This window comes from Lipophrys pholis, assembly GCF_963383615.2.
Source record: "Lipophrys pholis genome assembly, chromosome: 5".
NCBI lineage: Eukaryota > Metazoa > Chordata > Actinopteri > Blenniiformes > Blenniidae > Lipophrys > Lipophrys pholis.
This window is the reverse complement of record NC_137628.1, coordinates 13,488,047-13,499,049: the sequence shown is the minus strand read 5'-3', so window position 1 is coordinate 13,499,049 and position 11,003 is coordinate 13,488,047. Positions and strand designations below refer to the sequence as shown.

Here is an 11,003-nt window from a genome sequence, read left to right as displayed (position 1 = left end):
TCAGTCAGAGAGAGACAGGAAGCGGCGAACGGAGTACACATGTTTTAAAAATGGAGGCTAAAGAGGAGCGACACAAGCGCTACATCTGCTCCGTCAGCGGCTGCTCGGCCTGCTACAACAAGCAGTGGAAGCTGGACGCTCACTTATGTAAGCACACCGGCGTGAAGCCGCACGCGTGCCCCTGGCCCGGGTGCGCGAGCTCCTTCTGCAGCCGCTACCACCTGGAGAGGCACGAGCTCACTCACACCGGCGTCAAACCCTTTCCGTGCACGGTGGACGCGTGCGCGGAGGCCTTCACCACCAATGCCAACAGGGACAGGCACGTGATGCGCGTGCACGCGCAGGGCAGCAAGACATACGCTTGTAAGTTCGAAGGCTGCGGCCACGAGTTCAGGAAGAACAAGCAGCTGAAGGCCCACATGTGCGAGCAGCACACCCAGCAGCCGCCCTACATGTGCACGTACGAAGGCTGCCACTTGCGCTTCACCTTCCCCAGCAAGCTCAAACGCCACGAGAAGGTGCACCGGGGCTACCCGTGCCAGCAGGATGACTGCGGCTTCAAAGGCAAGACCTGGACCGAGTACCTGAAGCACAAGAAGGAGCAGCACCGGCCCGAGCTGAAGTGCGAGCAGTGCAGCAAAGTGTTCAGGGACTCGTGGTTCCTGCAGCAGCACCAGCGGGTGCACTCCGACTTCCGGGTGGTGCTCCGGTGCCCCCGGGACGGCTGCGACAGGTCCTTCACCACCGGCTTCAACCTGCAGAGCCACATCAGCTCCTTCCACGAGGAGCTGCGGCCTTTCGCCTGTGCCCACGACGGCTGCGGGAAGGCCTTCGCCATGAAGCGCAGCCTGCAGCGCCACAGCATCGTTCACGACCCCGAGAGGAAGAGGCTGGTCAAGCCCAGACCCAAAAGGTCGCTGGCCTCCAGGCTGAGCGGGTTCGACGATAAGAAGGCGGTCTACAAGAAAGCCCAGAAGAAGGAGCCACCTGGTCCTGCGGAGCTGGCGTCCCTCCTCTATGACACGGCGCTGCTGTGCAGCCCGGTCGTGGACCCGCAAGAACTGAGCAACGCACTGACTGCACCCCTGTCAGTGTAGAGACAGTCGAGGGACTCAAACCGGCACTTATCAGCTGTGAACGTCTCATGTGAAGCTCAAACAATGTACAGGTGTATTCGTCTCTTTGGGACATTTTTGTTCATGATCTTTGTATGAAGGAAAAGTATGTTCTTCACATTGGAGAGGCTTGAAGAAATGTCAGTTTTTGCCATTCCTCTCTTTCAATAAAACTTGGAACCTGGAATGTATTTTTGTCTCGTTGTGGTGCTTGTGTATGACGTCACAGATCAGTTTTGTCTCCACTGAAAGTCAATCAGAATTTCTTTCTCAATAATTTGATGTGTTGGTTTTTGGGGTACGTCGTCAGAAATGTGAGACAAAGGTTACATTTGCACAACTTTTTCAATTGAAATAAACTTGGTACCTGTTGTAACAACACCAGTGTTGGGAGCCACTGAAAACTTTTTGAAAATGGCTCCTTGAGGAGGAGCTTTTCGAAAACGCTTCGCATAAACGAAGCCAAACACAATTTAAAGTAACATCGCTGCTACCCGTGCGCAACGCAACTGTAGTAAATAGTTTAAATAGCAAAGGGTTTTTTGGCACATGTGCAAGTCGATAGACACTTGACAAAAATGGCAGTGTCCAGAGTGCCATGACTCCCAGTCCGGGAGATTGATAGTCATACATCACCGTAATAAATCAGACTTTTGACGTCTGTCCATATGAATGTATTCACCATTATTAATGCTTACAGTGTATTGTGTGTGTGCACTTTTCTGTGATTTCCTTACAAAAACTGCCAACAGTACCAACTTGTGGCCCAGCATGCTAACTACATTGTTTACAACATCGTTTGCCTTTTCCGAGTAAACGGACATCGTTTTTTTTAAATGTCACAAAACCTCTCTGAAACAAAAACGAACAACGTATGCGTTTCCATTTGAATCGTCATGCAAATGGAGCTTAGGTTATTAAAAGCTTCGACAACTACAAAATAGATTTTATCCCCCAAAAAATCAGTATACTTCTCAAGTTAAAAGTCACATTTTACATTATCTCAAGTTTTGTCATTTAGAGCAACCTGGGCTTGCGGTCAGGGCACCGGTTGGTTTTCATTTTCACTAATCACTATGAGATGTATTTCATATAACTGCCAGCGATCAGAAGGCTTTACCTGCTCTTAGGTTGTCAAAATCAGTTTTGCATGTCAAAAAAAAAAACAGCATCAGGCACTTTATACCATCTAGGGCAGACTTAGGCCCCGTTTACACGACAATGAATTCCAGTGTGTTTACACGGCACCAGTTAGCGGATGCACTGTATCTGCCCGGAGGCTACAGAGCCTGTTACTGCGCATGCACATCTCACCCCCCTCCCTCCTGCTCATTCAGTTGTAAACAAACATGGCGGCCACGTAGTGGTACGACTCGCGGTCCATATTCTAGTTTTATCGTCCAGATCAGTAGTTTAATAGTTGAGACTCACCCCTGATAGCATCCGATGTGTCATCAGTCTATGGGGATGTTGGGTGCTCTCCATTTTCTTCACGTTTATAGTGTATTGTTCTCTGCACACGTCTGTGTAGTTTCATTACAAAATCAAGCAACAGTGCCCTCCAGTGGCCCGGCATACTAACTACATCGTTGTCTCTGTGTCCGCTGCTGCAGTGTAAACACGCTCCTTTTTTTTAGCGGATTAGGTGTTGTCACATGAAACGTTGTCGTGTAAACAGGGCCTTAGGGGAAAAAACAAACCCTTTTGCATAGAGCAGGGGTCAGCAACTTTAAACACTCAACGAGCCATATTGCGTTTAGGGCTTTATTACATTATATTTTCTAACAATTCGGGTCGTTGTTACATTTTGGGCTCTAACAGGGCCGAACAAAAATAGGGTTCAGTCAATGGTGGTGTAAATTAGGGGCAAGAGAACGAGCAGTTACTTGAAGAACAAATCTCAACGCACAAAGACCTGATCGTCATGTTTGCATTCATTGTAAATTTTATAATACTGCAGCTCTCATGCTGAGCGCAGCTTTGAGAGTTTCTGTTCTGACTTTGATAAGCAGGGAAGTCGGTGGTCATATTGTTACGGCCAACTGGTGTCTGTCGTTACGGTCCAGGACTCGTGGGACGGCCTCGCTCATCCTCCCACCAGACTTGGGGTGGGTGTGTTTGTGGAATCGTCTGCTGCGGAGGAAAGCTGGAATTGAGCGGCAGCACATTCTTGAGCTCCGATAACAAACTGCGGCGAAGCGCAGCAGATTTACAGCGTAAACAGGAGAAGCTCCGTGCAAGTTTCAGATTCCGAAGCTAAATCATCCCCGAATATTTCCAGCTCCGAGCTGAGGCTGCTCCCCGCATTCCTGCCACGCTCGGCTCAGACGAGCCGTATATGGGCTGACTGTCTGAGCAGCTGGTTCCAGGATCGAACGTCACGTCTCATCAGGGTGTTATTCAAAGAATCTCAACGTAACATGTCGCATAATTATTTCCTCTGCTAAAGAGCTTCCGCCACGTTGGAGTGACGAAACCTGCATTCATCACACGAGACTTAATTTGTCTCGTTGCAGAAACACGCACCGCTCACTTCCTGCAGGGCTGCAATCAAAAGCACGTCAGACATGGTGTGGTAACTTTTTTCATTACGTGTGACTTGAATCACTATCCTGCTTTCAGTTCAGTGCTTCTGTTTCTATTTATTCTTGGTCATCATAGGTCCAGAACTGTGGTTTTCAAAGTGTGGGGTGAAGGTCAGGGGGATTCCTTTTCCCCCATGATTGTTAAATTCTTTTTTTAAGATTTAAAAAAAAAAGAGTAAAACTGTTCATACTTGAACTGAAAACTGACTTCATGATTATAATGTCGACAAATTGGCTATTAGATCCCAACAGCGGTTAACAGTAATATCTTACAAAATGAAAAACAATCAAGATTACACATACAATACTTCAACTCAGAAGATGACTTGTACTGTAGGTCTCTTTTCATAATATATTTTTAATTGGTATGCAGAGGATTCATAACATGTAGTGATTCCTCTTTGGGAATAATCCTTTAATAAAACACTTCTGAGGCATAGCGTCCATAGCAAGCGTACTCATCAGACAGATGGCTGCAAATCTGAGATGGTTTATTGACTATTCATGGTCAAAGTTGAAAGTTCAAACCCCCAAATATTGAAATCTCGCTGTTAAAAGACAAGGCCTTCCCCACCCATAGAAATTCTCTTCGCCCCCAAACAATTTGTGTAAAAAGCAAATTTTTCCAACACAGCAGCGCCCCAAGTTTTCAAGTAAGAGCTGGACATTTTCATTGCGTCTTGGGTGTCTGTTTACACCACAACTACCCTCGGAGCGAAAGAGAATCCGGCTTTCTGAAGATGGTTGAACTTTTCCAAAAATGCTCCAACTCCTCGTCCGCATAAACGGGTAAAATGCAACTTTTCAAAAACACTTTGTCTTTGTGGAAATGGAGGAAAACGCAATGTTTCTGAAAGGCTTCTACGCCACATGGGCCACAATGTTTTCCTTCAGAGTGTCATGACTCCCAGTCCATATTCTCCTGGGTCACTGAGTCACTGTTCTAGCAATCCAGTTTAGTTGTCTGTCCATATGAATGTACGTGGACTCGCCATTGTTAATGTTTGTAGCATATTGCTCTCTGCAAGCATGTGTGAGTGATTTTATTACAAAAAAAAAAAAAAGTAGCTACTAGTGGCCCAACATGAAAACTACATTGTTTTCAAAGTTTCGCCCTTTAAATGAGAGAATTTTCTGAAACGAAAATGCAAAAATAAGATAAGATAACATATCCCTTTATTTATCTCGCATGTGGAGAAATTTGTAAAATGATTCACTTTCACTTGAAATGCCGTGTAAACAAGGCTTAAAGGACAGGCTTCAGGCTGCAATGTGGCTTTGCAACACTGCTCCTCATTTATCAGATCTCAGATAGCTCCAGCATGATTCAGCCACATACAACATTGGACTGATAATTAATTACTTAAACACTAAATATGGACTTGTGGATTTTCAGGTAATGAGATCCCTGCAGATCCGGCACACGAGTAAGCATACTGCTGTTGGGGCCATGGAGGACCAGTGGATATCTGCCACATGCTGTTCAGTCTCATATCGACCAGCAATCCTTACTTAAGTGCTGGACTTATCCAATTGTTGAAAAATTTGCCTCCAAAACTCACGGTCTTCATATACAGCATGCAATCGTCACGATCGCTCACTTTAGAGATTGCTTTTCAAAACACTGTAATAAAAACATTCCTATCACATTTTGAAGAATTTATTTAAAATCATATAACCTTTACCCTCATCCCACCACGTGAAGTTTGCCCTCAGTGCCGACCTGAAGATGATGCCTTTCCTGTTACAGTCGTCCAGTCTGACAGACACGATCCCTCGTAATAGTCAATTAACTTCATTATGCCTTTAGTATTTCGCGTTCGTTCTTTTCAGGCAAGCGGGTTTTTTCTACATACGTTAGACATGTTTTGACATGTGTTCTTCCATCTTCAACAGAAATGTCACCTGAAAACTCATCCAAACATGTCAAAGGTACATTATTGCAAAAAACTTATTGCCTGAAAAGAAGAAAGGCAGAATACTTACAACAGTCCCCATCCACCTGCTGAGTGGTCCTTTGTGGTCAAAACGTCCCAGAACAAATGGCACGGTCAGTATGTGATGAACAAGATAGAGACCTCTGCACTTGATCTTCCACACTGTTAAATGGACCTCATTGTATGGTGCTTTTTCCACCATTTTGGCGCTTTAAACATAAGCACTGATCGTGACTCAGCTCCAGTGGAAGGTGCTTATTGTCAGTTGGGAGCAGCTTCTTTTGATACATTGGCAGAGTAGATGTGGATTAAACCATGAAGCTCGTGAACTGGACAACATGTTCTTTTTCAGGCTGGCTCTGGACACAGTATTCATAAATCTGTGCATATTGACATTATAGAGGCGTCCCAAGGAGAATGAATCAGGTCAACTGGACTTGGTCTTATGCCTTGGGAGGCGTTTCATTTGTTAGTCAACTGATCTAATTCACATGCTTTTTGAGTAATCATAAACATTAATAACACGAGGAACCAGACAATTGTGGACACTTTATTGCTTTAGTTTGACTTCCCAGCATCCAAGACACTGGAGAAACTGCAGGATCACCACTAGCTGTTTTAAGTCATGACCTGTTTAGTGGAGTTTGCATGTTGCCCTGGCGTCTGCATTTATTCTTCTCCATGTACTTTGGTTTGATCACAAAATCCAAAGATATGCCTTTTCTCTGTGACTTATCGCAACTGTAGTACCTTGAATTTCACCCATTGTCAGCTAGCATGTTCTTCAACTGCAACGGTATCTTGTAGAAAGAAGTTGAATGGATTGATGAATATGGACGACAGAGGCGGTGGGATTACTTTGCTTGATGCAGTGTTGCAGTGATAATACATTACGCTGTACTGGTTAAAGTGATTGGTATCAAGACTTGCCAAAGCATCACGACCAATTTGCTTCTGGGTTTTTTTTTTTTCTAGGCTTTTTACAGGAACTGATGCGGCATTCTTTCCATTCCCTTCTTCTGACAGCTCTGAATTCCAGACTGGTTCTCCAGGCCGTAATCCTAGAGGATTGCTCTATCTCCACTGTATTTCTCCCACCAGCGCCTCCTCTTTCCCTCTGTCTTTTTATCTTTCCCTTTATCTCCCGCGTTCATCCTCCTGTCACTTCCAGAAGTGGAAGGAATGCATCAGGTCCTTTGCCCTTTCGTGCGCCGGCCTTCCGTGCGAGTTTACCGGAGAATGGAAGCTTTCTATGACAGGAGCTTTGACTGCCTCAGCTGAGTGGAGCGCTGAGATGTTTGAGAATAATTAATATTAGCCTCAGGTCCAGAGAGGAGAGGGGTCACTGGTTTAGTATGATACATCTGGAGGTGGTCTTATCCTATAGATCCATTCACTCAGGAAAACTTTTTTTTTGCTCATGTTGCCCTACATCAGTGCCAGAACGCATAGAATGTTCCACTTCTACAATGGAAAGCTCATTTTGTCGCTCACACACATGCAGACAAGCACACACACACTCACAAGGTGAAGAAAAGCTCATTGGAATATTATTTCTATGTTCGGGAAACAGGTCAAACGTGGTTAGAACTCCTGCCATGCAGCCCGTGACAACTCATGGAACACCAGCAATGTCTGTTTTGAATCACAATAGACTGGTACTAAGGACATGTTGCTTCTACTCTGACAATGTCTCACAAGTAACACATTTTTTATGGTTTGGACATGTCATGCAAAGTTAGCAGCACCATTATCTGATGTAATTTTCAAAGAAGTAGATCACGAAAAATTTTCAATTTGACAAACTAAAGGCACAAACAAAACAAAAAAGACAATAATCAAACCTTAGGCAATGTTAATGCAACATTTCAGGTGAAAATGCATGTTTTTCACATTTAGTTTTCATATTGCGTTTGGTTTTGGACTGAAACCACACACAAATGGGCACAGGGAACAACACGCTATACACATTAACAATGGTGAGGACAGAGACATTCGTATGGACAGACAATGACGTTGTATTGCAATTCCGGGTGACTCTCAACTATAAAACTATTGTCTGTCTACTTGTGCATGTGCGGAAGAACTTTTCACTACAGCTGTAAAAGTTGCATTATCAGTGGCTTCAAACGCTGTTGTCGTGTAAACGAACACCCAAGATGCGACAAATCTTTGGCGTCGTGTGAACAGGTCCTCAGTGAAAAGGGACTGGGGAAAAAATGTAGACTATACAGTTACTGTAAGTAGGACAATAGAAAGTTTCACACCATGTCAATATAAGATGATTTCTCAGTTCACTAATCATTGTGTCAAGAAACCGAAGGGAACTCATAGAGTAGTGCAGAAATTGCTGGGCGACGACCCTGATGCAGATAAAGACGGGAATGAAACACTGGAGGCTCATTTCTCATATTTCCTGATCAGAACCTTACTTCAAAAGGGATCAAGAAAGATTTCACAATGACTATGAGATTCTTCTGAACATTTAATCGAAAATATGTTTAGACTTCAAGCATGTTTTGAGTGGCCCCGCGACTCATATCAGGATATTTGTATTGGACTGAATCTCAACTGCCCTCGATGCCTGCTTGCTTGAACCGTGGCTGAAGTCACGAAGGGTGCAAAAAAAACAAAAACAACAAAAAAAAACATGCCCAAAACACACGACATGACAATGTGATACTTCCGTCCTTGTAATTATTACAAATCATACCTTTTGTCACAACATTTGATAAGATTATTTTATGTTGCATGTTTCCCTGGGTTTTCTGTCATGCAGGTTATAAAACCTAATCTGTCCTGCAGATGTGGAGTCACATCGCTGTGCTCACACTGAATAGACTAGGTTATTACTGATAGAGCACTTGGTTGAAAAATAAAATAAAAAATACTTTTAATTTTTTCATTCATTTTGATGATCCAGTACAGGCTTTGAGACTTTATCCCTGAAGGAATTTTTGAAAATCCAGACAGTAAATTTTGGGGAGCCATTATTTGTTTGAGATTTAGGGATGATTCCTCAGTAATTCATATCAACAGAGCTATAATACATGAGAAATGAGGCCTTTTAACAGTAATAAATAAACTTGTAGTCTCAGTGGACACACTCCTCTTGTCTGAGGATAACTCAGTGAAGCCAGACCTCAGATATTAGAAAGACTCCGTCAAACGTATCGCAGATGTTATCATCGCTGTATTTATTACTGTGGCCATAGTCATTATATGGTAAAACTCACTCTTGTTGGATTTATTTAACACATTAACCATAATTAACTGGTCACCAATGGCTTTGGGGTTTGATTTCAGGCTGTGACCTTTCTCTGTGCAGGCTACGTGCCTGTGTGGGTTTTCTCCGAGTACACGTTCTCCCTCCGGTTCTGTTTGACTGCTCGGTTTTGTTTTCATTTCCACCCTTGTTTTAATTTAGCTAGATAATGCACTATTGTTTGGGAGAAATCAACAATGAATGTTGATGTGCTGGCCAACTTTATACTGATGCTGTTTTTTTTTCATAAAGTGTGTGTGTGATTGAATTTCGCTTTGTCAGAAAGTGTCGGAGCATCTTGGGGGCTTGCAGCAGGGATGTCAATCATAAGGCCCGCGGGACTAAAACCGGCTCCAATTTGGCCAAACCACCAAGCAAATTGTATAAACTTCAACCAGAACATTGATTCTTTAATAAATTTCCTAAGCGCAACACTGAGACCCGAGCTGAGATATCAGCGATGCTGGCATGAATAGCTCAAAGTCATGCTGTCAGGGTGAGTTTATAAAAACATGCATCGTGCAACAGTTATAGGAGAAGTTTTTTAGGCGACTTTTCACTGAACGTTTCATCAGAAGGTTTCATTAAAATTGACTCTATGTTGAGATTGTAAGAATTTTCAGAGGTCGATGTTTGTTTTTTTTTGGAAATATTTCCATCACATATACTCTGCAAAGAAACGTTTTTTTATGTCTCTAGTTTACCGGTCTGGTCCACTCGAGATGAACTTAGGCTTTATGTTCAACCACACTGCTTATCTCCTGGTGTCTCTAACCCTTGAAGACCTTCAGAGGTTTTTCGTCAAATCTGCGTCTAAGCGATCACATCTACACATTATTGGACAGTTAAATCTTACAGATTATTCTTTAAGATCCCATAATCTTGAAAGAGAGAACGATCCCAAAAACCTGCAGACAATGTCAATGCAGTCGAAATCACAGCAGAAGACAGGCTTTTATCATCTTTAAATGATTGTACAACCGTATGACTTTCAGCAATCTGAGGCCCCGTTTACACAACATCTGAAGAGGAAACGCATTGTTTATGCATTTTCACTTCACAAAAGTTTCTCGTTTACACAAAAAGTTGTGTAAATGGGGCCTAAATCGCTGCTTGAATACAAACTTTCCTCATTTGGCTTTTTCTGATTGGTGATTTTTCATGTTTCACTTTTTCTTTGTTGTTGTTGTGATGTTTTAATTGTTTTGAACTATCATATTACTGTAAAGCACTTTGTAACCTCATTTCTTTTAAAAGCCGCGTGAATAAAGTTGTTACAACAAATGAATGGTTGTATGGAGTGAGGAGTCTTTTTACAAACAGGGTTTTTCTGTTGTTCAGCTATATAAAGTCTCGAGGACCTGAAGCAGGTGGTGAGGGTGGCAGCCAATTTACGCTCCCTTAAACAATGTAAAGAAATCAGATTTGGGTTTTTGCTGGTAGATGTCGGTATGGTCCCTCTGTGTCTGCATGTAATGCCTCATAATAACCTCCAATCTCCACCTGATCTGTGAGTCCAGACACACAAATACTATCTATCCATTTTACATCCCCTGATTTGAGGATGTCATTCAAGCTTCAGTCCAGGTTCTTCCAAAGACCAACCAAACCAGGCGGAGGGGGTATACATTTAAATTTTTCAATATGGTAATATAATTCAACATATTACAAAAGGCCCATAAGGAGAGAGAGACGAGACAAATGTTCCAGTTGTTTGGCAACTTGTGTTTGTTTCATGCCGAATAACGTTGCTTTGTGAAAAGGGAATGAGGCGTCAGCGCTGTGCACGGATGGTGAAAGTAGGGTTCAAATATGCACTTTCATGCAAACTCCAAATTCCACTCAGAGTCTGGTCAGGCCCTATGCCTGTTACATAATGCATATTCTACATATTCTACATGTCAGCCCCACATTGCAGAGGAAATCCCTCAATTTATGGACCAGATCAAGACGAGTCGCCCATTGTGGAATGTCTGCTGATACAGGTCCCGTTGTATTCTAATTATAGCCTCCGTTTAATGTTGGTATTTAGGTGTTTGAGGTAACGTTCGGATGGAGTAAAGCACAGAAATCTGAACAGACTGAAGGCCTGCCCTTTTAT

At 43.1% G+C, this 11,003-nt stretch overlaps 1 protein-coding gene across 1 annotated transcript; it reads left to right on the top strand.

Annotated features, from left to right (window-relative positions):
• The first annotated feature begins 11 nt into the window (after positions 1-11).
• On the top strand, positions 12-1,299 carry LOC308109691 (transcription factor IIIA-like). Its single transcript, XM_080463453.1, has one exon. It carries the CDS (start codon positions 51-53, stop codon positions 1,095-1,097), a length of 1,047 nt encoding a protein of 348 aa, XP_080319579.1. The 5' UTR covers positions 12-50; the 3' UTR covers positions 1,098-1,299.
• The last annotated feature ends 9,704 nt before the right edge of the window (positions 1,300-11,003 follow it).

Excerpts from the sequence above, each read along its gene's own strand:
- LOC308109691 (XM_080463453.1), top strand. The coding sequence starts at position 51 with ATGGAGGCTAAAGAGGAGCGACACAAGCGCTACATCTGCTCCGTCAGC.